At 43.4% G+C, this 27,262-nt stretch overlaps 1 protein-coding gene across 1 annotated transcript in view; it reads left to right on the top strand.

Moving 5' to 3' along the window:
• ctnna1 (catenin (cadherin-associated protein), alpha 1) overlaps window positions 1-27,262 on the top strand; it is a 199,192-nt gene that overhangs the window by 155,458 nt on the left and 16,472 nt on the right. The window contains exons 11-16 of the mRNA XM_072512062.1: window positions 261-417; window positions 14,725-14,925; window positions 16,268-16,419; window positions 18,871-18,981; window positions 24,457-24,638; window positions 26,088-26,193. Coding sequence (XP_072368163.1) covers window positions 261-417; window positions 14,725-14,925; window positions 16,268-16,419; window positions 18,871-18,981; window positions 24,457-24,638; window positions 26,088-26,193 — 909 coding nt within the window. The remainder of the gene's footprint in view (window positions 1-260; window positions 418-14,724; window positions 14,926-16,267; window positions 16,420-18,870; window positions 18,982-24,456; window positions 24,639-26,087; window positions 26,194-27,262) is intronic.

The raw sequence follows: 27,262 nt of genomic DNA, 5'->3' as shown, positions 1-27,262 counted from the left end.
AGTGTTGTCTTTTGTTTTTTTTTCCATTTTCAGCCATTAACATTTTATACTAGTCCATCACAAATTTCAACAACTGGAAGATGACATTGCAGCAAACTTGAATATGTTTTGCTTTGTTGACTGGTGCACCACTAATATTTGATTTATTGTTTTAAACTAGCACGTGTCAACTTTAAAGTTTAAGATTTTCAGTAAATTTCATGAACTTGCAAATAACTTTGACCCTCATTATGCTTACAATTAATTCTGTAAAATGACAGGTCATAAATGCTGCTTTGGCCCTGGCTGCTAAACCTCAGAGTAAAGTGGCTCAGGACAACATGGATCTCTTCAAAGAACTATGGGAGAAACAAGTGCGTGTGCTGACAGATGCTGTGGACGACATTACTTCTATTGATGACTTCCTGTGTGTTTCAGGTATTTCTGTTCTAATAAAACACTTCAACGCTATTAGGGAACATCCATGCCACCTTTTTCAAAATAAAATGAAAACTAACGATTAATCGCTATCTAAATGTATTTGTGTTATAATTCAATGAATGTGGATGCACAAATTGGACTGTGAAAACCAGCATTAGTGCTTAAAATTTTACTCATAGAGTGATAGATGCTTGTCACTATTCCGGTTAATTTCAAAAAGCAGAAATCATGAATGGTAACTCTCTGGTGTGACTGGGCTTGATATATTTCTTACAGTGTGCCCTACCAAACAATAAATATCTAACCTAGTGTTAATATTACTAGCACTCAATTGAATGCCATTGTTGAATATCCTTATACCATGTTGCTCTTATTAGCCTTAGTTTTATTAGCTCTAATTCTGTCACCTTTGCTCACGAGTCGCAATCTTGTTCTTTCTGATACCACCACGTGGTTCAAGCTCAAGTAATGATTAATAATGCAGCACACCACTTAGTAAATGTTAAATCAACGATCATTTATTATATACAGCAATAAATACTTGTACAATAATCCTACTTCTAGACTATTACCTACCACTAAAGGCCAATACTTAACTTTGGTGATGGCCCACCAGGCCAGGGAAACGAATGGTCTATCGAATTAGGTCTGGCCTGCGGGATTCAAAAAGGCTGGTACGGGTCGATAGTTTGGAACACCTATCTGGTAGCGATTGCTGGAGTAAGACTTACTTGTTCTTTCGTCGAAGGGTCTTGAAGGTTGCGAGTAGGAGAAGAAGGGTCGATCTGAACTTGGCCCCTATTTCTATGGTCCCTAGGGGCTTCCCGCCTCTCGGGGCGGACCTTGACCCTGGTCCCAAGTGATTGGACTTGGTCCCAATCACTGGGTTCGATATGCTCCAATAATGGGGCGATTCCTTGATCGGGGGGTGGTCGTCCACCTTTCTTTGTCTCCGCCACTGCTAGCGCCGAGAGGTCTGGATCGGCGTTCAATTGCTAATTTGTAGCAATTGTTCCCGGGGATGGCCGATTAAAATGCAGATGGCTGGGTTGATGTGCTGTTAATGGTTGCAGGTATCGGTCTGGGCCGACTTCCCCAGAGCCGAATACACTGTTCTGCCTGCAGCTGTCCGTTTGAGTCCTGTTGGCTCATTTTCCCATCAGCCTCTTTCATTTGCCATTTTACATCAGGGTTTGGCCATTTTACACGGGAATCAGCCATGTTAGGTGGCTACATTCCCTCCTTGTGATCCTAACGCGAAGCGTGAAGGATCACATAAGTTTGTTCTTTCCATTCCCAGACCGGGGGGGGGGACACCTCCTACATGGCCACTGCTCTGGCCCTAGCTATGCGCACATTTTTTTTTTTTACCTAAACAATTCTAAGGGCGCTATGTCAGGCAGGGGCATGCATTTACAAAATAAAAAACTTGTAACCTCTAATTTTACCTAAATACGCTATACTCACTAAACATTGCATTATCCTATCTTACTAAAACATACAACAATAATCACAACATTTAATATACTCTTTCCTGGCTTGGCAGTCAAGCTCAGGATCATACATTTTTTTTTGTTCGTGAAAAGTTTTGTACATCTTTTATTTACAGTAAAAACACAAGTGCATGTTCTTTATTATTTTGTTATAGGTCTCGGGGGTCTGGTCATAACCGAATATAGGGGATCGGATCCGATATACCGGGGTTCGAGCGCGGTACGCTCTCCTCCATTTGCGGAGGCGCATAGTCTGCACTACACAGCAGAGTATCGCCAACGCTAACAGTGCTTCAATTACGTAGGACAGGGAGTACCAGGTTATGAACCTGGCACACCAGGAAGATGCAGTGTCGCTGGTGACTGGGCTTTGGGTACTGCGGGGCAGTGAAACATTAACGGCAGGGAGGTTTGAAGTAATGGGGTCCGCGTTCCCGCGCAACCAAATGTTCATGACAAAAATGTTGAGCACGATGAAAGAAGTCCTCATGGCTGTCCTGGCTGTCCTCTTTCCTTTTCCTTCTTATGTTCTTTTGTTTTCTCCGGTCCTGGAGCCTCTGGAGTTCTGTGAAAACAAGCATCGTATCTGTAACTACCTTGGTTTAATATCTGGTGTGTTAGTGTGTCTGTCCTTTTGGGGCCAATTATACCCTTATAATTGGTCACTATGTGTGACTCCCTCATTTTTTTTCAAAAACCAATTTTAGGACACGGCACACTTCCCAATGACGGACCATTGCTGATTTACCATCCAAATGTTCCAGGATGTAAATAGCATATGGCAGCAACCTAAAGGTCGCCTAAACAAATAGAAACTTTTTGAAATGAAAAATGCCAAACGAGGTGCGTATGGGCCGCGACGGGTAAGATTTGGATGGAGTCCCCGGGTAGGACGGCTACCAATGCCGTATCTCCCCTACCCGAGCGTGTTTGACCAACGGGGGTGGTCCCCAGGCAGGGCGGGTCTCACGCCGTTTCTCCACTGCCTGAGCAACCGACAAGAACGGGCAAAAATGTAGTCATCGTGGTGGGGTTGCTACATGTGATTCTATCCTTGAATCACAAGAGCAGCTACGATCGGGCGTCTGGTACCCGAACCGGTATGAGCTGAAGTGTCTGCAGACAAGCTAGTTCCACTGAACAAGCGTCTGGTCTGCTGACCAGGTATCTGCAGATAAGTTGGTACCGCTGAACAGGCGCCTGCAGGTTCCATCAGGAAGGACAACACTTCTCCCAAGCGTTTCCTTTAAACATCATGTGGACACCTCAGTTCTCTGTTGCGAACAGGGTCGCAAAGGGGTTGGCGGCTTGGGAGTCAGACTCGAGGTCGTCCCCTTCTCCCGGGTGCCAAACTCTGGAGTGAATTAGGGTTGAAAGGGCTGCGTGGTGTGAGTTGGGGTTGCTTTCGTCGTTGCGGACGAGTCTGTAGGAGTTGTCGCGGTGCCAATGAGTTGTGTCGAGTTGTGTGGGGACAAAGTCGGGGTCGTCCGTATGGTTCGGTGGTCGGTGGTGGGATTTGTTTAGAAAAGTGATCATGAAGGGATCACTGGAGTCGAAATCGGAGTCGCTGGGTGTGGGTCCGGTTGTATGGGGATAGTATCGTCCGAGTCACAGTCGCTGTCTCTGCTGCTGCAGTCTGTGGGCGTTCCGGGGCGGAGTGTAGATTTTGGGGGTGGAGTCGAGGGCGAGTATGTGGCTGGGCTGGAAGTGGTGGGGGTTGGTCTGGTTACGTTGGCTGTGGGCAGGGTGTGGTCTGCTGCGTCAAGCATGACGTGGTGGGCGTGGTTTGACTGTGCTCCATAAGCCTTTAACTGGTTGATATGAAACCACGCAGTCTTACCATTTGGGTATTTTATTTTATATACCGATGGGCTTACTTTATCCGTAATGGAGTACGGACCCGAGTATTTTGGAGACAGGAATGTGCTGGGGTTGTATACAGACAACATCACTTGCTGTCCTATATCATACTCCGTTGCATGCACTGCCTTATCAAAACAGGCCTTGCTCTGTTTCTTTTTGGTGCCCAATTTAACTGCGGCTGCTAACTGAGCCGTTTTGACATTAGCAACGAATTGCTCCACGGCTTTCTCGTGGGTGAGGGCCGTAACTTCAGGGCTGGTCAGGTCTAAACCTAACCAGTATTCTGTGCCTTTCATGGGGCGTCCGGTCATGAGGTTGTGTGGGGTGTAACCTGTGGAGGTGGAAACAGTGTTACGCAAAAACATCAGCGCAAAAGGGAGGACTGAGTCCCAAGTGGTGGTGTTCTGCTGGACCATTTTTCGGAGGGTGGTTTTTAGGGTCCGATTCATGCGCTCCACTATACCACTCGACTGTGGGTGGTACGCAATGTGGAATTTCTGGGTGATGCCAAATATCGTGAGGACGTTCTGCATGACCCGTCCCGTAAAGTGAGAACCTTGGTCCGATTCAATACTGCGGGGGATCCCCATCTTGTAAAGGTGGGTTAGGATCTTAGCTGTGGTTTTTGCGGTGTTGGTGCGGGCTGGAAATGCTTCCACCCACTTTGTCTATGACCACCAGTGTCTATGACCACCAGAACATATTTATAGCCATTCCTGCAAGGGGGCAATGGACCTACAAAATCAATCTGGAGGTTAGTCCAGGGGCCGTTAACGGGTCGGGTGTGGCTGAGTTGGGTCTTTTTGGCATATCTATCGGGGTTGTTCTGCGCACAGATAAGGCAATTCTCAATGTAATGGCTTACATCTTCCTTGAGATTTGGCCACCAACAAAGCTGTTTCAGGTGGGCTGTAGTGGGATTGATTCCCTGGTGTCCATGACCATCATGGAATAAACAAATTAATTGGTTCCTATCCTGCTCAGGAACTACATAAAGGGTGTCCTTTAACACCACACCATCATGTGTGGTTAGTGTATTTCTGAACCTCTCGTAGGAGGCTGGAAACTTCCCTTTCACAATCTCAGTGAGAGCGCTATCCTGCTTCTGGGCCTCTACTAGATCTTCGATCCTAGCCTGCGTAACCTGAACTGCACTCACTGGCGCGCTTTTGGGGGGTTTCCAAAAGTACCCATGTCTGGAACCTGCTTTAGCCAGTGCGTCGGCATTTACATTTCCAGGGGGGGAGGAACGATGGTGGCTGCGGACTTTTATAATGCCAAAAGTCCTGTTCTGGGCTTTTTGTAGAATATGGTGGAGTAATGGGGCTGAGGGGAGGGGTTTCCCGTCCGCGGAAACAAATCCTCTTATTTCCCACAGGGGCAGAAGTTCTGTGAGGCTGTTGCAGACATATAGGCTGTCTGAGTATATGTCTGCTGGGCTGGGGAACGAATCTGGGTGCTCCACAATGTACGCGATGGCCGCAAGCTCTGCTGCCTAAGTGTCCGGGGAGTTTTAATGCTATCTCCTCGAGGGCGCTTCCCTGTGCGTCCTCAACATAAATCCCGCAACCTGTTATGCGTTGCCCATCTAAGACTGTGGAAGATCCATCCGCATAAATCTTAATGGGGTCTCACGTGTCTGGGTGAGGACACATCTCAGAGATGGATTTGCTAATTTTCTGGGGGGTGTTTTAGCTATAAAGGGGCCTGTATTATGGTGTGGAGAGATGATTTCACACTCATGGGGGGTTCCGGGGTACTGTAAATTGTCCGCTAAGTATGTGTGAGTCTTTGTCCACTTGACTGTGATGTCCCGTCCCTGCAAGAGAAGAGTCCACCTAGTTGCGCGTATTTGGCTGTCCATTGGCCAGCTGCCGGTGGAAAATGGAGGGGGGGTTGTGGAAGCCTTGTGGCAGGCATGTCCACGTGTACTGCTGCGCTTTAAAAGTGAAGGCAAATTTATACTGGCACGCCTTTGCCAATGGAATGGACCAGAATCCGTTACTGACGTCCAAAACCGTGAAATATCGGGAATTGAGTCCCTGTTTGAGCATGGTCTCGGGACTTGTTGCTACGGGGGGAGGGCTGCTGCGGGGGTGACTTTATTGAGTTCCCGATAATCAATGGTCAAGCGCCATGATCCGTCGGGCTTTCTCACTGGCCAAATCGGGGCATTATTAGTAGAGGCTACCGGTCTCAGTATGCCCTGCTCTAATAAGCTCTCTATAACTTTTAGGATTTCTCCCTCTGCTTCTAGGGGGAATCCGTACTGTTTTGGGGGTCTAGGGTCCGGTCCTGTTACTTGTACGGAGCCAGTCATCCGTCTACAGTCGTGCTTGTGGGTCGTGAATGCTGCCCTGTTCTTTTTCAGGACTGCCCTAACCTGCCGGTCTGTGCGGAGTGTGGTGGGGTTGAACCAAAACCCGCCTACTGCGCTAATTTTGTTCATATAGTCCCCTATGTTGAGCGTTGCGGGGGCTCTAGCGGATTTCACCATCTTCCAGACACACTGGTTGACTGGATCGAAAGAGAGGTGGTGGGAATTCATAAAGTCGATTCCCAGAATGTGTTCTGCTGTGTGGGGATGGTCTACTAAAACTACGGGGTGTTTTGTGGTAATGTTTCCTATTTGAATGGGTACAGGGGCTGTGATGTGTCCCTGCTGTTAGTGGCCTGTAAAGCCGCTGAGGGTGATAGTGGCTGTAGTGGGCCACGTGTCCTGAAAAAGGGTAGAGGAATTTATGGTGGTGCGGGGCCCTCCTGTGTCCCAAACAAACTCGATAGGCTGTCCCCGAATTTTTGCTGCGACTACGGGTCGTCCTGGCCTATCCCAAAGGGTATCGCAGACCCAACTGGGGGAGCCCGTACACAGTCAGTCCGTTCCGGTCAAGTCCATCTGTTCCGAACGGGCTCTAACGCTGTGGATGGGCTCTGCCTTTTTCTTACTCGGAGTGCCTGTCTGTTGGGCTCTCGGTGGCTTTTTAGGGGCATTGCACTCTTTGGCAAAATGTCCCAACTGTCCGCAGTTGTAACATTCTTGCGGTTTTGTTGGGAGGCTGTTCTTTCCCTCATTTACCCAGGCGGGGTTGTGAGGTGTGGCTTTTACTGCCTGCATGTCTGCGGCGGCTTGCTTTTCCTCTGTAGTTTTAGCGGCGGGTCGATTGTGAACAGACTGCTCCCAAATGCGGGACAATCTTTTAACCACCCACTTCGCGTTATGAGCCTCCTCCGAGGGATCATAACTACTCCAGGCATTCTGTCCTGCCTCGGGGGCATGGGAGATAAGGGTGCGGGTCCATTTGGCCATATTGTCTGGGGACAAATGGGCACGGTCTACGTCTCCAAAAGCGGCTTCGAAGTGAATCCACAGGCGTCCTGTGAACGCTGTGGGGTGCTCAGACTTCTTCTGCCTACACTTATTTAGGCCATCTACGGGGTCACCCCGGTTATACCCGATCGCATCCAGTATCGCGGTATGCATTTCTGCAAGGGTGCCTCCTACGTTCTGTGTGTCGGGAAGGGCTGCTGCTACCGATGGATCTAAACTTAGAACCATGAGCTTTACATGCTCTCCTCATACATGGCCGCCTGATGTTTGATGGTGGCAAAGAAGTGGTGTGGGTCTGAAGCGGGGAGGAACGGTGTGATTTTTGCACACGCATCCTGTAATTGGGTCACTGAGGGGGGTGGAATGTAGGAATTCTGCCTCATCTGATGTGGCTGTGCGGTGGGTTGTTACAGGGTTCATGGGGGCCTGAGCTACCTGCTGTGTGGGGGGTGGGGGTGCTTTTCTCCTTTGGGGCTTTCCCTGCGCACATGTTCCCTGAACATATCTCTGCGCTGTTTCCTGTAATTCTTCCCAATCAGGGCCGTCTTCCTGGTCTAAACTGGCCAAGGACCCGGGTTAGATCCCGATCCAGGGTCATTGTCCATGTGGAGTTTGCACATTCTCCCCTTGTCTGTGCGGGTCTCAACCCCACAAACCCAAAGATATGCAAGTGTGGATTGGCCACACTAAATTGCTCCTTAATTGGGGGGAAAAAAAGAGTTGGGTACTTTAAAAATAAAATTAAACTTTCCTGTGTTCTCCAATCCAGTCACTAAAACTGGGTTACAAGAAATATTTTAGGCCAATTTTCAGTTCATCCAAAAGACGACCCTAATTTTTCTCCCTTCGCCAATATTGGAAGCAATTTTAAATTAAGCATTCAAATAATGACTTTATTGTGCAAAACTTGAGAATTAATCCTGTTTCAGGTTTTGAGGTTCCTGTGCTAAGAGAATATTAATTAAGTGGAAACTCTGCACAGAGCTGTGTCTAAACTCTGGCACCGAAGCATAAACACTTTTTCAGATTTTAAAACTAATTTTGATGAGACAGGTATACAGTATAGTCAGCGTTTTTTTTTTTAACCTTTTAAGAAAGAGAACACGATTGCTTTTTTTTCTTAAATTTAGAGTACCCAATTATTATTTTCTTTCCAATTAAGGGGCAATTTAGCGTGGCCGATCCACCTAACCTGCACATCTTTGAGTTGTGGGGTTGAAACCCACACAGACACGGAGAATGTGCAAACTCCACAGGGCCGGGATCGAACCTGGGTTCTCAGCACCATAGGAAGCAGTGCTAACCACTGCACCACCATGCCGCTCAAGAACATGATTGCTTTTAACCACTTGCAGAACCTGTACTTTTTGAAATATTCCTTAACAGGATATGGGCTTCACTGGCAAGGTCAGCATTTGTTGTACATCCCTAATGGCCTTTAAGAAGATGGTGGTGAGCTGCGGCCACCTTGAACCGCATGTGGTGCAGATGCGCCCACAATGCTGTCAGGAAGGGAGTTCCAGGATTTTGGCTCGGCAATAGTTCCAAGTCAGGAGGATATGTGGCTTGGAAGGGAACTTCCAGGTGATGGTATTACTATGCATTGGCTGCTCTTGTCATTTGAAGTGGTAGAAATCTTGGGTTTGGAAGATGATGTTGAAGGAGCCTTTGTGAGCTGCTGCAGTGCATCTTTGTATATGTACCCGCCCCACCACTGTGCAACGGTGGTGGGTGGTATGCTATCACACTCCTGACTTGTGCCTTCAAGTTGTTGGACAGGCTTTGGGGGGTCAAAAGGTGAGTTACACACCACAGATTTCCCAACATGTGACCTGCTCTTCTAACCGCAGTATTTATATGTGTTAGGGTCCTTCCTGTTGATTCCCTTATTTCCAATTTCTTTATTTTTTCTGTTATTATTTTGATCCATGGATGATTAATGGACATGTACCTTTAAGTCGTGCAAGGGAAAAAAGGAACTCGAAGGTTACAAAAGAGAACACTTTTGAACAACAGAACTCAGACTTTTTGGCACCTGAGAGATCGGTGGGACGTTTGATTGGTTGGTTGGTGGCCAATGAATTGGCCAAAACGCCAAATTCTGCCCAGTAACAGCCAGTGATTAAATCCTGCCTGAATAGGATGATTTCAAAGTCAGGGGAAGGGCAGTTGGAAACCTGGATGCTCAGAGAAAGAAGCTGCTCTCTCCCTCATGTTTTCTATGGAAAGCTGCATAGCTGTACACGGAGCCTGCATGAATCTACAGTGAAAATCTCAACTGAAAGCCTAGATTGAAGAAAGCTGTGCGAGAAATAACCATCTGAAATAGATTTATCTGTTTTACTTTCATTATTATTTTTGCATCCGTCTTTTCCACGTGTGTGTGTGTTAGTTAATTATAGGTTTTAATAAAAGTAATTATGTTTAAATTTACAAACCTGGTGACTGTAGTTATTGGGAACCTAGGGCTAAAGACTTTGGATGTTTTTCTAAGATCTATTTATTAATTTCAATTGTTTTGAGACTCTGGGTCAAGTGGGGCTGGAATTGACTCTGCATTTGCCCAGGGTGTCATAACATTTGGTTGGTCCAATTCCATTTCTGGTTAACGATAAGCCCCCAGTATGTTGACAGTGGGGAATCCAACGATGATAATGTCATTGAATGGCTGGAGGAGATAGTTGGATTCTTCCTTGTTAGATATAGTCATTGCCTGGCATGTGTGTGTCTGTGTGTGAGACATTATGGGAATGTTCAGAATACAAAGGGTTAATGAACAAGAAGAACAAGGTAGCGTGCCTCAGTGACTACCAACCAGTGGCCCTGGCGTCTGTTATCATGAAATGCTTTGAGTGGCGAGTCAATAGACGGATCAACGCCAGCCTCCCAGATGGTCTCAATCAATTGCAGTTTGCCTACCATGGCAATCGGTCCACAGCAGATGCTATCTCTCTGGCCCTACAATCAACTCTTGAACACCTCGACAACTAGGACACCTACGTCAGACTGCTGTTCATAGACTACAGCTCCGCCATCAACACCGTTATCCCAAGACTAATAACCAAACTGCAACCTCAGACTTGACCCCTCCCTGTGCAGCTGGATCCTTGACTTCCTCACCAACAGATTGCATCTGTCAGGATAGGTAACAACACAGTCAAGAAAGCCCAATAACGTCTCTACTTCCTACGGAAGCTAAAGAAATTCAGCATGTCTGCATTGACTGTCACAAACATCTACAGATATGCCAAAGAGAGTATCTTATACGGCTGCATTACAGCTTGGTATGGCAACTGCCCGGCCCAAAATCGCAAGAAACTGCAGTGTGTGTGAATTCAGCCCAACGCATCACACAAGCTTGCCATCCTCCCATTAACTCTGTATACACCTCCCGCTGCCTCACAAAGGCAGACCGCATTGTCAGAGACCCCTCACACCCAGGCTTTGCCCTCTTCCAGACTCTTCCATCAGGCAGAAGATACAGAAGTCTGAAGACATGCACATCCAGACATAGGAACAGCTTCTTCCCCACAACTGCCAGACTCTTCAACGACTCTCCCTTGGACTGATCTATTCTGTGTAAGAACACTATTCACAACGCCCTATGCTGCTCTTGTTTGGCCCTTGTTTCGCATTGTAACCAATCACTATTTGTTGATGGATCATTGTCAATGTACTCTGTTGATTATTCTTTTGTTTACTATGTACTTGTGTACGTTCCCTTGGCCGCAGAAAAATACTTTTCACTGTACTTCGGTACATGTGACAATAAATAAATAAATATCTATCTAATGTCATATCATAATTAACCACTAGATGGAGCCAGATGCAGAACTATATAAAAGACTGACTCACAGACTTCTGGGAGAGAGCTGGAGAAGAGCTAGAGAGAGCAGTGATGGAGAGGACAGTACAGCTATAGATAGTGTAGAGACTAGTGTTGAGTGTAGATTATAGATTAGTAGACTATTGTTTACTGTAGGAGTAAGTGGTCGAGATTAATTAAGTAGTGTAAATAAATGTTCACTTTATTAATGAAATTCGCTTCTGTGGTCATTGTGAACACTACAACATCCATCCTGATAACAAGAATCACAAAGAACACCACAGTGTGGAGTGGTGCACATTTGTCACTTATTAGCCCAAGTCTTAATGTTGTCCGGCCCCTGGTACTAGCACTCATGGACAGAAACTGCTTAATTATCTGAGGAGTTAACAATGATAGTAAATATTGTGCAACGAACACCCCCTCCACCTCTGACCTTATGATGGTAGAAAGATCATTAATGAAGTAGCTGAAGATGGTTGTGTCTAGGATATTACTCTGTGCAAATTCTGCAGCGATGTCCTGTCATTCAGACGATTGACCTCCAACAACTGTAGCTGTCTTTCTTTGTGCTCGTTATGACTCCAATCGGGAAACATTTCTCCTTATTTTCCATTAACTTATGTTTTGCTAGGGCTCCATGATGCCACACTCAGTCAAATGCAGTCCCGAACACCTCACCTCTGAAATTCCGCTCTTTTGTCCATAATTGTTTCAAGACCCCAATGAAGTCTGTGACTGAGTTGCCCCAGCAGAACCCAAACACAGGTCATTGCTAAGTAAGTGCTGCATGATGCCTCCCATCACTTGGTTGATGATCAAGGATAGACTGATGGAGTGGTAATTGGCTTGGTTGGATTTGTCTTTGTGGACAGCACACACCAGGGCAATTTTCTACATTGTCATGTAGATGCCAGTGCTGTGGCTGTACTACAAACAACGATTGAGCAGCAGGAGTAGCCAGCCCATTTGACCCCTCGAACCTGCTCCGCCATTCAATAATGGCATGGCTGACCTGATTGTGGCCTCGACTCCACATTCTTATCGACCCTGATAGCCGATAGCCTTCGTCCTTTTGATGGACCAGCTTGGCTAGCTAGTTCTGAGCACACGTCTTCAACATTACTGTTGGAATGTTGTCAGGCCCATAACTTTCAGCAATTTCTTGACATCACCTGGAGTGAACTGAATTGGCTGTTGACTGGTATCTGTAATGCTCTGGATCTCGCGAGGAAGCTGAGATGGAACACCCACTTGGCACTTTGAAATTGGTTGCAAGTATTTCAGCCTTTTCTTTTGTGGTGAAGTGCTGAACTCATCCATTATTGACGATGGGGATATTTGTGACGAGCCCTCTTCTATTACCTGTTTAATTATCCACCACCATTCAGGACTGAATGCGACAAAACTGCAGAGCTTTGCTCTAATCTTGTAGTTGTGGGATTGCTTAGCTCTTTGTTGCATGGTGCTATGATGCTTCCACTGTTTGGCATGCGATAATCCTATGTTGTAGCTAGATCAGATTGACACCTAATTTTTCGGTATACCTGGTGTTGCTCCTGGCATGCTGCACTACACTTCCCATTTCAAACTGAAAATTTTCTTTTCATTTATTTTTTTTAAACGCATTTTATTCAAACTTGTATCAAAGTAGGTTACAGCAAATAAACACCCCGGGAAACATCCTTCCCAACAATCAACCATACAGTTTGTACAGATTTTTCTCCCTTTTCACCCCCCCCTCCCAAATCACCCAACCCTCTGCGACGAACAGCTCCTCGAACATGGTCACAAACATCCCCCACCTTTTCAATCTCCCCTGCTGAGCCCCTTAACTCATAGTTTGGGCGCGAATCTCTGATCGCGGGACAGAGGTTCCACGCCGTCGTGAACGCCGTTGCGTTTCATGACGGCGCAAAACGGGAGCGGACACTAGCGATTCTGTCCCCCACAGGGGGCCAGCATGGCGGGTTCACGGCACTGCAGCCTCACTTCCTGGTGCGCACTGGGGGCGGCTCCAACCCGCGCATGTGCAGTGGCTTTACGGAACGCACCAGCCCTGACGCAACATGGCGCGGGGGTTCTGGAGCCGGAAGCGCAACAAAGTAGGCGTCCGGGGGGGGAGAGAGAAAGGAAGAGAGGCCGGCCTGCCAATCAGTGGGCCCCAATCGCGGGCCAGACCCCATCGGAGGCCAACCCCGGGGATGGAGGCCCCCCAAGGATGCACCCCAACCCTTCATGCAGAGTTCCCGCCGCAGCGACCGGGTGTGGACGGCGCCAGCGGGACTCTGCTTTTTCCGCGCGGCTGCTCGGCCCATCCGGGCCGGAGAATCGGCAGCCCGGCCTCATAGTGGTCCGCGACCAGCGGCGCGCCAAACGAGCAGGCGCAAATGGCGCCGATTTTCTCCACCTCGGAGAATCGCACGCCCGTGGCACGGTTGCGCTGATTCTCCGGCCTGGCGCGGGGCTGGGAGAATCGCGCCCAGGATCTTCTCTAACCGCAGGAAGTCATACAGGTCACCCAACCATGCTGCTACCCTCGGTGGCGATGCCGACCGCCACTCCAGCAAAGTTCGACGCCGTGCAATGAGAGAGGTGAAAAATTAGATTAAATAGTTATTATTTTAAAATATTTTTATAAACACACTTGTATATAAATTAGATAAAATAGTTGCAGAAACCCTGACATTGTACTCCAATATAGTTTTGGATGTGCACATTTGTGCTGTGGAGTTGGCAATTTAAAAAAAAATACTTTGGAATATGTTGGTTTCCTTTGCACTAAAAAATTTCCGAAGTTCATTATATTCATTATGTATGTGAAATGTGTGTTTGTGTTTCATTCAAGTGACTTGGAAGTATCTCAAACACGCAGTTTCAAGTGCAGAGAGTGTAAGTGCAGAGAGTGTATCAGCCGATTTCTACACCAGATTTTCTAAACTCTCATAAAATAAATAATCAATTATTTTGGGTGAGATTTTCCTGGAAATCAACAGTTGGCAGGAAATGCTGTGTTGAAGCCACCAATGGCAATGATGGCGCTCCCCGTGCTATAATGCGACATTTGGAAAAAACTTGAAGTCACAGGTTCTACGACATAACTGGTGGGACAGGGTCTGATTTGCCCACCCCTCCAGCAACGTAGACAGCCAAGGATCAAGACACCATTTTAAAAGGCTGCCCCAGACATTCTCTTTCCCCCCCCCCCCCCCCCCACTGGCACGAACTGGGCACTGGCCCATGGCACTATCCAGGTGGTGCCAGAGGTAAGTGCCAGGCATGACCCTCATCCAGTGTTCCTCCGCGAATACTGCACTCGCCTAAGCTTCCCAGAGGTTTAGCTTCCTAGGTGCACACTTTGGGAGGCCAATCGTGATTCACACCGTGCTGCCACCATGCTGGGGATGTTTGTATCATGCGTTTACACCAATGTAAAATGCAACTTCGCAATTCTCTCAACGCTTTCCGCTCCTGTCACTGAACCCACCAACACAAACGAGAGTGGAAAACCCTGGCCTTTGTTTTTGGTGAGGTTGGTTGGGGGACTAATGGTACCGGCTTTCCCCTTTCTGTTGGAATCCAATGGAATCTTTAACACCCACCTGAATTGGAATAGGCAAACATTTGTTCTACAAGGTAGCATGATGCTGCAGTAGTGTTCACCTAAATTTTATATTCCGAAGGCAAAATGAACCAAGCTAGTGAACTTAATCAAAAATTAGATTTGGTTTGCAGACAGCTAAATTGATTATAAACCAGTTTTATATTAAACTATATTTGTTTTTCTTTTACAGAAAATCACATCCTCGAGGATGTAAATAAATGTGTTATCGCACTCCAGGAAAAAGATGTGGATGGACTAGATCGCACAGCCGGCGCAATCCGAGGACGTGCTGCAAGAGTTGTTCATGTTGTCACTTCAGAGATGGACAATTATGAACCTGGAGTGTACACTGAAAAAGTTCTGGAAGCAACCAAATTGTTGTCTGATACAGGTAATGATTTCCTTCTAAGTATAGCCTAGGTTGTTAGGATATATATGTACAAACCAAGTGCTGAATATACATGAAATGTCATGCATCTGCTCTCCTACTCCCATGTCATTTAAAGCCACAGTAGATAGCACACAGCATCCATTCCCTTTTCTTTAATGAAAAGGGTTATGGGCTATATTTTTACCAAATTTGGGACAAATCTTCCATCTCTTGACAGAGCTACAGGGATGGCAGGGTGATGTGGAAGATGGGGGATGCAATGCTGAAATGTCTAATTCCAAATCCGTAGACCCTTGTGCAAAGCCCCACTGTACCAATTCCAAGAATTCCATTCTCTTAGTAAAGTACTCCACTCCGACCTTCTATAGATCACAACAAGCGGTTTCCATGTTTTTTTTTTAAACTGGCACTGTCACTAAACTTTAGGCTGGCATATGGAAATTACCTATAATATAATATTTCTGAGCGTTAACGGTCCATGAAATTTGGTGAAACTCTTTGAGTGAAACTCTGCGATGTGGTCATCAAAAAATATTGTGTACAAGACTTAAGCTCTTAACTTTGTGATCAAGTCCAAATATATGACCACATTAGCCAATGCATTTACAAGAATCTAAATAATACCATGCACATTTGGGTAGGATTTGTTCAGCAAAGAACCACATTGCGTCAGGCAGTGCATTTTGTTCCTGTTGCTGTTCCTGCTTGATGCCAAAATATGTACCTCCAGTCTGTAGTGCACACTTGATAACGGAAACATAATTCGCATTATACCACTCTGCAAACTGGCCTGTCTGCTGTTAACAGTACTAGCCTAGAAGCCACAACAAATACTTATTTAGTCGGAGAGATACTTGTTAAGTAAAGGAACTGCTAGAGTTTGTTTGCTGGTTTTTCTTTGATGCTGTATTTGTAGGGCTTTATATAAGAGTAAAGGACCATGTGAAGTGCTCTGACATTTTTCTAGGAAGTATAAAGAAGGACCTACACAGTAAATTTACCATTGTAATCTTGTGCTCTAATTTAAATGGCTTAATGGCCTAGATAGCAACAATTTTCTTCTTTGTGACTACTGTTAACACTTGAAGTTGCAGCAATTTCAAGCATTTTGTATAGTGAAAACTTTATCTAATTAAGTGTAATTAATGAATTAGTGAAGCTAATTTATTCTTGAGCAATGTCGCTAATGACCATCAGGTGGAAGTAAATGGTTGATGAGCAATATTTTTCAAAGGAAGTTTAGCACCCTATGTAGAGCACATGTAAACAATATGCAAATCATTAAAAGTTCACATATGAGTAATCTGTATACTAATGCAATTCACCCATTTCCCATATATAGTTATGCCAAGATTTACTGAACAAGTGGAAGCTGCTGTGGAAGCACTGAGCACCAATCCAGCTCAACAACTGGATGAAAATGAATTTATTGATGCTTCACGCCTGGTATATGATGGCATTCGGGACATTAGGAAAGCTGTATTGATGATTAGAGTGAGTATATTTGTGTTCATAGGCAGCTTTGCTGTAAATATGCTGTAAAGTTTTTTGTGACTAACTTGCTTTACAAACTCAAGGCCAAAAGTTAAGTACTCTGAGCTCTTTGCACTCTACTGCAACAGCTGAGATCACCTAAATGATCGCAGAGCAGAGTGCACCTAGTCCATTCCTGGTCCTGTAAACCTCAGCTAATCATTGGTAAACCTGCTGAGTCTTTGGAGGGGTTGTACACTACTGTTTCATTGTAGGCAATACTACTTATTTTAGAGGTCAAAAACAGGCATGTTGGGCCAAATGGCTCCTTTCCATGTGCTAATACTCGATGATTCTGTAGTATGCAGTAGGAATATTCTTTCTTTTTTTTTGTCAGTTGTCATTTACTAAAACTTAAAGAAATTGACCTTCATTATCTTTTCAGTTTTTTTTTATTTTGAGTATCTGCTTTTAGCAGTCTTTTTGGGGGAAATAATTCTTGCATTACTGTGTGCTTTTCTATATGGAACTTCTATTCATTTGTGTTACCTGTTGCCTCCAATCAGTCCAGGCTATTTCCCCTGATTGAGATTTTCATACTCACCAGTAGTGTGGTCAGTCGCAACAAGTGTTTTGAGGCAAACATGATGGTATCTAGCTGCAGCAAATAGAAACGTTAGGCATGTGAAATGTTGCTCTGGGTGATTATCACCACAGAGGTGAAGTGGTTGGCTGAAATTCAAATGAAAGTAGCTGAAGTGTATAACTGTGTTCAATGCAGCAATTAATTTATCCATGAAACTAATACATTTTCTGCTATTTGCTGCAAAATTACTCCTTCCCCAGAGAAACAATATATCATCACAATTAGCCAAGCATTCATTACACTTTGAAATTCCATAGATGTAACTATGTGCACAAGTTGGTGTTTAAAATGCAAAACCATGCTGTTAATTACAAGTTAAGGAAGGCATTTTGCAATGTAAAAATGAAACTACTATTTACTTTGGGCACAATCAACGATTGCAGCACAAATAGCACCCATTTTGAAAAGTTCTTTTTTCTTCCAGCTTCAGCTTAAATTCATGTGCATGTCACAAAACTCAAAACATGAGCCAGTGCAATTGTGTAATGTTTCAAAACCTAAATTTTAATTTTTAAAAAAGTTGCTTTAAAATATTTTTGAAAGATTTAAAAGTAAATTGACTTGGATGACTGAAAAATGGGGTTATCTGAAAAAACATGAATTCTTATTGTTAATACCCTGTGAGTAATCTGATTTTAAATTAGGGAAAGTGACTTTAAAGGAATTTGCAATGCTGTTGTCTGGCTAGATTAAGAGTGGTACGGAGTTTCTTCAATAATGTTTATTAAATTATTCAAGCCTTTCAAAATGTACCTATTAGTATATTTGCACTCAGTTCCAGTTCAAATTTTGGAGCTTCCTCAAAGCCCTATGTACAAGTACAAATTAATCTTCCAATAGCCAGTTTTATTGCTGGAGCCTGTTTTTAGCCAATGCTATTAATAATGATGAAATTTGCAGAAACTTGTTACTCTGAACACAATTTGTGCTTAAAATTCAGCTGTCTTTTGTGTTGATTGCATTGATATCAGGGATTTCAACCAAGAAAACAGCACATGAAGCCCGAAACGAAACCAGACCAGGGTTTTGATATGGAGGGAAATTACTTTTTAAAGCTTATAAACTTGATGGGCAAACCTTAAATTGGGTTAAAGTGCATTTGGCAAGGCTATACTACTGGTACTTATGACAAAGGCAAGGAGAAGTGTGTGCTCCTGGTGTCTTCACTTTTATTCATTTTCAACGTCAAAAGTATGACTTTGGTCAGGTTGTATCTTTATGACATACCACAGTCTCAGTAATCTGATATTTCTTCTTCTCTTCACCCTCCCCCCCCCCCCCCCCCCCTTGCTACCATATGCTGTTTTGGTGGTCTTGAAATTCGCCTTCATTTAAAAATATTTAGTTAATTTTTATGGCTCATATTCTTTTTATGTGCATTACGCGGTTTGTTATGATCCTGTAATTTCCCTATTTTGGGCAATAGCTTTTTTATTTTTATAAGGAAGGTAATGTGTGTCTAACAACTGAGAAATTCTGTCAAGCATAAGGCAAAATAATTTGCTTCCTCAATTGTTTATCTGTTGCATATGAATTATAAGAAATTAGTGGACCCCGACAAATAGTTCAACTGATGTGCTGTTACCATGAGTAGCAGCTACTTGTGTCCCAATGTGACGATCTTTAACAGTGGAAAAAGCCCATTGCAGTGGTGCCAACATAAATTGACATTACTGAAGGTATATTACAGGGACACATTTTTATTGCAAATTCCCATGTACTAAATTTAATACATATTAGATTTTTAGCAGCAGTGGAGGTCAACATGAACTCTTATGCTCTCCTCGTGTCTAGATATTAATAGTATAATTTTTTCCCTCCACTAGACTCCAGAAGAATTGGATGATTCTGACTTTGAAACTGAAGACTTTGATGTGCAAAGTAGAACAAGTGTCCAGACACAGGAGGATCAGCTTATTAATGGACAGAGTGCAAGGGTAAGAAGTTGCCTATGTTTAGAATAAATTTACCTATTTGTTTCTGGTTGATACATAGGTCATTAACATAAGTTATATTGTGTTTGTACTTGCAGCTTTCAAATACAAAAATATTAGCTGATGAAAGTGTTGCATTGTATATTCCATGGGGAGTAACTGGCAGCTGCACAAAGTTAGTAATCAGGCAAAAAGTTTCCAACTATTAAATTTGGTGGTTTGGTGTGGAACTGTTGTGTAGCTAATTGAAGCAAAAATATACAACCTAAAGCGTAATGTTAGTAAATTCCTTGTAACTGTCTCATGTAGACATTTTTCAAAAATGGACTGTGGGAAATAAGGTGCAGAATTCTGCACTACTTTATCTACAGGGAATTTAGTTTAAATGCAGCCAAAGCAGATGGAATGTCAGTGACAGCTGTTGGGATCCAAAGAATGCATGTGGGCAGTTTTAGTACAGCTCCCAATGGACAAATCCATAGTGCTCAGCTGCTCTGATTTTTGGCACTAACTGCCACTGTTGGAAAATGGCTGTTTATACAAAATGAATATGTCATAAGTCTCTTGTTTCTGAAGCTGGGATTGAGGAATATTATCTAAATAAGGAAAGTACGGTTAAGCATCAGCAGAACTTTGGCTTAAATGATTTGAGACTAAATTGTTGAGGGGAGGAGCTGCTTTGAAAAGTGGTTCTGTTCACTTATGGATTTGTTGCTGCTAAAATTCTTCTTTGCTGCGCTGGTTTCTACTTGTCTAAATAGATAAAACCTTACCACCTCCAGTTTCAACCCAGACCGTTCATAGCAGTTCACAACATGATATTTACTCATTATTGGAAATCAAGCAGCAGGTATTCTATATGTGAGTGTATATAGTGAAGTGCATATGCATACTACTTAGCTGCATCTGTAGTTTTTAAATCTTAAAAAAATGTTTAATTTTAGTTTATTAGTGTCAAGCTTTGTGGACAGTGTGAATGAATGCAGGGGAGCATTAACATTCTGTCTGGCAGCAGCTAGCTTTACAAACTTTGAAAGCTATTGGGTTGTGTAAAATTGAACCATTTACAGTGTTAAATGGGAATCAAAAATGTATTCATTCAACTTGCATTTGTTGTAAATGGGGTACGAGTGGAATATAGAAAAGCAGTCAGTCATAGCAGCTGAATAGGTTACACAAATGAAAGTATTGAATCGACCTGCATTGCTTTGTCTTAACAGAAATATTAAATCAGGATATATTTTGGATAGAAGTTTTAAGTGAATATGATTTTAGCTCCTATTGTGCATTATTTCAAGAATACGTTTTGAGGAATTTCTTTGTGATTGATTGAAGGTGACACTACAGAGGTGATGTAGAAATGCATGCTGGATATTAAATTAGTATGTTGAAAACAACTCCATATCAATGCTAAAAAATCCTTCCAGAAAACGCCATTACAAGTTGTCCTTTGTTAATGAGACCTGAGGAAGGGCCATTATTCAATGAAATAAAGTAAGCTAAACATACAGTTCCAAGATAAAACTTGAGTCAACATACTTTTAGAGAAACACTAAGCTGATGAATAGGTTGTAGACAGAAGCATAGTGTTAACTTAGTGCACTAAAAGCTAGTAAGGAGAAAAGTGGAAGGCAGAGAAACAGTTTGAACTGTCTAGTATGGCAGGGGGTGGGAACCAGAACAATGGGTCAGCGGGAGAAATAACTGAGGGAGAGCTACAGACTAAGGCCAGTAGGATTAAGAGGAAGAGCAGGCAGGGAGTGGTTGGTCAACGTAGCGGGGCTGGTGGGCTGAAATGCATTAGTTTCAATGCAAGGAGTATTTCAGGTAAAACAGATGAACTTAGAGCTTGGTTTAGTACGTGGAATTATGTTGTTGCTATTACAGAAACTTGGTTGAAAGAGGGACAGGATTGGCAACTAAACATTCCAGGATTTAGATGCTTCAGGCAGAATAGAGGGGGATGCAAAAGGGGTGGGGGAGTTGCATTACTGGTTAAGGAGAATATCACAGCTGTGCTGAGGGAAGACAACCTTGTAGGGTTCAGGCAGCGAGGCAATCTGGGTAGAGCTCCGGAATAGGAAGGGTGCTGTCACAATGTTGGGGATTTGCTACAGACCTTCTAACAGCCAGTGGGAGATAGAGGAGCAGATATGCAGACACGTCTTGTAAAGATGCATAAACAATAGGGTTGTTGTGGTGGGTGATTTTAACTTTCCCTATATTGACTGGGGGACACTTACTGCTAGAGGCATGAATGGAGCAGAATTTGTAAGGAGCGTCCAGGAGGGTTTCTTGGAACAATATGCAAATAGCCCAACTTGGGAAGGTGCCATATTAGATCTGATGCTGGGAAATGAGCCCGGCCAGGTGATCGAAGTTTCAGTTGGAGATCATTTCGGGAACAGTGATCATAATTTTGAACGTTTTAAGCTGCTTATGGAAAAGGACGAGTGGTCCTCAGGTGAAGGTGTTAGACTGGGGGAAGGCTATTACAACAGCATTAGACAGGATCTGGAGAGTGTTGACTAGGCGAGGCTGTTTGAGGGAAAATCATCATCCGGCATGTGGGAGGCTTTCAAATGTCAGTTGTTTAGAATTCAGGACCGGCATGTACCTGTGAGGAAGAAAGAAAAAGGTGGCAAATATAGGAAACCCTGGATAACGAGGGATATTATGAATCTTGTCAAAAAGAAAAAAGAAGCATTCGTAAGGTCTTTAGGCTTAGGACGATGAAGCCCTTGAAGAATATAAAGCAAGTAGGAAGGAACTTTAGGTGGGAGTTAGGAAGGCTGAAAGGGGTCATGAAATGTCATTGACAAACAGGATTAAGGAAAATCTTAAGGCATTTTATACAGATGTAGAGCAAGAGGGTAGCCAGAGAAAGGGTTGGTCCATTCAAGGATATTGGAGGGATTCTATGTATGGAACCAAAGGAGATGGGAGAGATACTAAACAAATATTTTGCCTCAGTATTCACCAAAGAGAAGGACTTGGTGAATGAGGAGTATAGGGTAATGTGTGTAGATATTCTGAGTCATGTTGATATTAATAAAGAGGAGGTGTTGGGCATCTTGAAAAGCATTAAAGTAGATAAGTCCCCAGGGCCTGATGGGACCTATCCCAGAATACTTCAGGAGGCAAAGGAGGAAATTGCTGGGGCCTTGACAGTAATCTTTGTATCCTCATTGGCTACAGATGAAGTTCCAGAGGACTGGAGAGTAGCTAATGTTGTTCCATTGTTTAAGAAGGGCAGCAGGGATAATCCAGGAAATTATAGGCCGGTGAGCCTTACAGTGGTAGGGAAACTATTGGAAAAGATTGTTAGAGATAGGATTTACTCACATTTTGAAACAAATGGACTTATTAGTGATGGACAGCATGGTTTTGAGAAGAGGAGGTTTTGCATCACTAATTTGATTGAGTTTTTCAAGGAAGTGACAAATACTAGATGAGAGAATGCCAGTGGATATTGTATACATGGACTTCAGTAAAGGCTTTGACCAGGTACCTCATGGTATTGTGGTACACTGGTACGAAAGGTGAAGTCACATGGGATCAGAGGAGAACTGGCAAGTTGGATACAGAATTGGCTTGGGCACAGGAGACCGAGGGTAGCAGTAGAAGGGTGCTTTTCTGAATGGAAGGCTGTGACTAGTGGCATTTCACAGGGATCAGTTCTGGGGCCTTTGTTGTTCATGGTGTATATAGATGATTTGGAAAAAAATGTGGCTGGTCTGATTAGTAAGTTCACAGATGATACAAAAATTGATGGAGTTGCGGATAGTGAAGAGGATTGTCAGAGGATACAGCAGGATGTAAACTAGTCTTGGGCGGAGTAATGGCAGATGGAGTTTAATGAGGACAAGTGTGAGGTAATGCATTTCGGAAGGTCCAATGCATGTAGGAATTACACAATAAATGGTAGAACTCTTGCGAGTGCTGACAGGCAAAGAGATCTGGGAGTGCATGTCCACCGATCACTGAAGTGGCAGCACATGTGGATAAGGTGGTAAAGAAGGCCCACTGCATGCTGGCCTTCATCGGTCGCGGCATTGAATATAAAAATTGGCAAGTCATGTTGCAGCTGTACAGGACCTTAGTTAGGCCTCATTTGGAATATTGGGTACAATTCTGGTTGCCACACTACCAGAATGATGTGGATGCTTTGGAGAGGGTGCAGAAGCATATTACTCGGGTGTTACCTGGTATGGAGGGAATTAGCTATGAGGAGAAGTTAGATAAACTCTGTTCTCACTGGAATGATGGAGGTTGAGAGGCGACCTGATAGAGGTCTACAAGATTGAGTGGCATGGACAGAGTGTATAGTCAGATGCTCTTTCCTAGGGTAGGAGAGTCAAGTACTAGGGGACATAGGTTTAAAGTGCATGGGGAAAAATTTAGAACAGATGTGCGAGGCATGTTTTTTTTTTACACAGGGTGATATATATATATATATATATATGGAACGCGCTGCCTGGGGAGATGGTGGTAGCAGGTACGATAGTGGCATTTAAGGGACATCTAGCGAATATATGAATAGGGTGGGAATAGAAGGATACTGACTCCGTTAGTGCAGACGGTTTTAGTTTAGGCGGGTACCATGGTTGGCGCAGGCTTGGAAGGCCGAAGGACCTGTTCCTATGCTATATTGTTCTTTGTAGTGGGAATTTAAACATTATTATATTGTCTGCTCTAAAGCAGAGATCACTGTTGAGAAATGAATATTTTCTCACAATATTACTTTTGGACATTTCAAGTAATCTTGAATTAGGTTGGGAATGTGTTATTAGAAAGATGTCAGGACAGCACGGTGGCACAGTGGATTAGCCCTGCTGCCTCACGGCGCCGAGGTCCCAGGTTCGATCACCGCTCTGGGTCACTGTCCGTGTGGAGTTTGCACATTCTCCCCGTGTTTGCATGGGTTGGGCCCCCTGGCCACACTAAATTGCCCCTCAATTGGAAAAAATAAATTGGGTACTCTAAATTTATAAAAAGAAAGACAGATAATGTCTACACTGCCTTAGTCTACAGCACCCAGAGTCCAAACTCAGAAGAGCAAATCCTATTACGTGATGCAAAATCTCTCTTGCATCGAACTCCAAACAAACATTCTCCCAAATCGAGTTTACCAATTCAGTTGAAATGTTGAAACAATGTCCTCTTGGCTCTCAAAATTAGACTAAATGTATTCCTTGTAACCCTTGCCAGCCTTCAATAAAGAGGTTATTTTTATTGTTCTGGGGTTTAAAATAGAAATACTAATGCAATTCACAGTCACAATTGGAATGAATAAAAGGAGTATAATGTGAATTAAGTCATTAAATCGTTGTTGAAATTTCAATTTTTTTCTTCAAATAGGCGAGCAGTTTTCAAACATCCTTGTTTCATGTGTGCCTTTGTTCATTTCTTGCAACGTTTGCGCAGTCTTTGCCTTCTAACTATAGATCCTTTCTAATGATTGTCCTTGTTTTTCAGGCTATTATGGCTCAGCTTCCACAGGAACAAAAAGCAAAGATAGCTGAACAGGTAGCCAGCTTTGAGGAGGAGAAGATCAAACTGGATGCTGAAGTTTCTAAATGGGATGATAGTGGAAATGATATTATTGTCCTGGCCAAACAGATGTGCATGATCATGATGGAGATGACAGACTTCACCAGGTATGCCGTTCAGTTTTTTATTTGTAACTCTGAGCTCAGTGATATTTTTGGCTAATGTTGTGGTTCAGCATCGAATCCTTGTGCTAACACGAGCATTATTATGTACAAATTGCTTCACATTACAAAAATGGTAATCTTATATTGATTTTTACCATCTCTTGGTAATTTGCAACAAACCTTAAACATTTTTACCCCTTCAAAGCCGTAGCATCATTGGCACTCATGCTTTGTGAAAAGCTGAAAATGTTTAGTCAATTGGAATTGTTCTTCCTTTTTAAACAGAACTTTTTAAACAGATGATGCATCAAAAATAGAAGCAGGGGGAGGTCATTTGGCCATTTAAGCATGCTCCGCCTTTCATGGCTGATCATCCAAGTTCAATACCCTGATTCAGCCTTCCCCCCTTGATCCTTTTTGTCCAAGTGCTATATCTAATTCCTTCTTGAAATTTCACAAGTTGGGCACTTTCTACTACCAGGAGTTCAAATCCTAATGATTTTTTTTTATTTGGCTTTTTAAAAACTGATAACTAAAGTTTATTTAATTTGAAACAACATAAGTAAGTCAGCAAGCAGCTACCATGCCAACTTGAAATTTCAGTGTAATATGCATGAATAATCCACATTTCTTCGTTATTTTCCTCTGACTTTAAATGCAACTAAGTAAAAAATAAGTTGAGATATTAATATCCCCATAACCAGCTGTGCATTTAAACCCTTTAATACTGGTGTAAGGCGCTCAACAGTTGAGCGGAGATTGCACTGAAATGTTCAAAATCATGAGGGCTTTGGACAGAGTAGATTAGAAGGAACATCAACCGGATTGGACTTGAGGAAAAACATTTCATGCAACAGGTGGTTAGAATCTGGAATGCACTGTCTAAGAGTCTGGTACAGGCTGATTGACTTTCAAATTGGATAATTATCTGATGAAAAATGAAATAAAAATCGCTTATTGTCACAAGTAGGCTTCAAATGAAGTTACTGTGAAAAGCCCCTGATGCTAATAAAAGTAAAACATAAATGTAAAAATAAAGACCAACAACTTGGGGCAAGAGTCTCTCCAAGCGGCGGGAGGTGGCCCACCACTATGAATAGGATTTCCTATCGAATCCACCCCAAGCCGCTGGGGAACCTGTGGGAGGGGGTGTACCATGGGTGGGACAGGAAGATCCTGCCAGCTTGAACAGCCAGACGATCTCGCCCTTGATTTTTTACATTTACTGATCTCACAGGTTCTCGCCTGTATCAATCCCATAGTCTATACAGACTGCAGTTCCTTATCCCAAAAGGATAATTATCTGAATAGAAAACATTTGCAGACCAATAGGAGAAACACAGACCAGTGGCGCAAACTGAGTTGCTCTCGCAGAGCCTGCACAGCATGATTAGATAAATAGCCTCCTGTGTTGCAACCATTTTACGATTCTACGATGGGTTTCTTTTGCAGAGGAAAGGGCCCTCTGAAGAATACATCTGATGTAATCAGTGCAGCCAAAAAAATTGCTGAAGCTGGATCAAGAATGGATAAACTTGGACGTACTATTGCTGATCATGTGAGTCTTTGCAGTAGAGGTAGTGCAAAATGCTAGTGTGTTAAATAGTATTGATAGTAGGACTGTGCAGTGTGAAAGTGAGTGGATTCTCTGTATTGTTTTCACAGACGTAATGCATTCTCTCTAAGTTATTAGCAAAGGTGATATGAAAGAACTTTTTTCACGCAGCAGATGATTAGAGTCTGGAATACCTCCTGAGTGGTCGAGGCAGACTCCGTCAAAGCATTTGAAAAGGAACAATGTGCCGAGTTACGGGGTTGAGGTGAATTGCCATTTGGGAGCCAATGCAGACACGATGAGCAGAATAGATTCCTTCTGTGCTGTACAAAATCTGGACTTTGTGCACTTTTGTTCATGTATACATGCTTTTCTGCAATTTTATATGTATGACTGCTAGTGTGGAAATATTAGACTTGAGAAGTAGCTTGTGCAATATTGACTGCAATGGTATTGGCCTTTCATTCTGTTATGGTAACATAGGTTTAGATTCGTGCACACAAAAGGGTCTGGCTTGATTTGGTATTAGCTCAGGAATGTAGATGCTAAGTTGAAATTCATCAGTTTGTCGTTTTTGGGTGCGATCTTCCGGCTGTTCATGCCAGCGGGATCTTCAGTCCCACTGATGGTGCACTCTAGCTGCGGGTTTCCCGGTGACATGGGGTGGATTCAATGGAAAATCCCATTGACAGCCGCGGGACCAGAGAATCGCACCCATTGTTTGAATTTGTATATAACATCTACATTTCAGTTGTCCTGATGATTAAGAATTTACTTCCCTTTTCTTAACTTGAGTTGTTCACCTGAACTGAGCAGAGTGACTCTGAATGCTCAGCAACAAACTGTTGTGTAATATTCAGAGACTTTGTGCGGTCCAGTTTACATTGTAGATCAGCACAGCAAATGGATTCTCATGGTTTTGTTTATTTATCTATTCACTGGTTATCTATTTAGCAGTTAACTTAATTTTGATGTTGTAATCTTACAAAGTCAAAGAGGTTCATACGTCATAACCAATTGCCAAAGTACAGAAATTAATTTTTGTTTGATTCCTGGACTTAGCACAAATTAC

This window comes from Scyliorhinus torazame, chromosome 7, assembly GCF_047496885.1.
Source record: "Scyliorhinus torazame isolate Kashiwa2021f chromosome 7, sScyTor2.1, whole genome shotgun sequence".
Classification (NCBI taxonomy): domain Eukaryota; kingdom Metazoa; phylum Chordata; class Chondrichthyes; order Carcharhiniformes; family Scyliorhinidae; genus Scyliorhinus; species Scyliorhinus torazame.
This window is presented reverse-complemented; position numbering and strand designations above follow the sequence as displayed.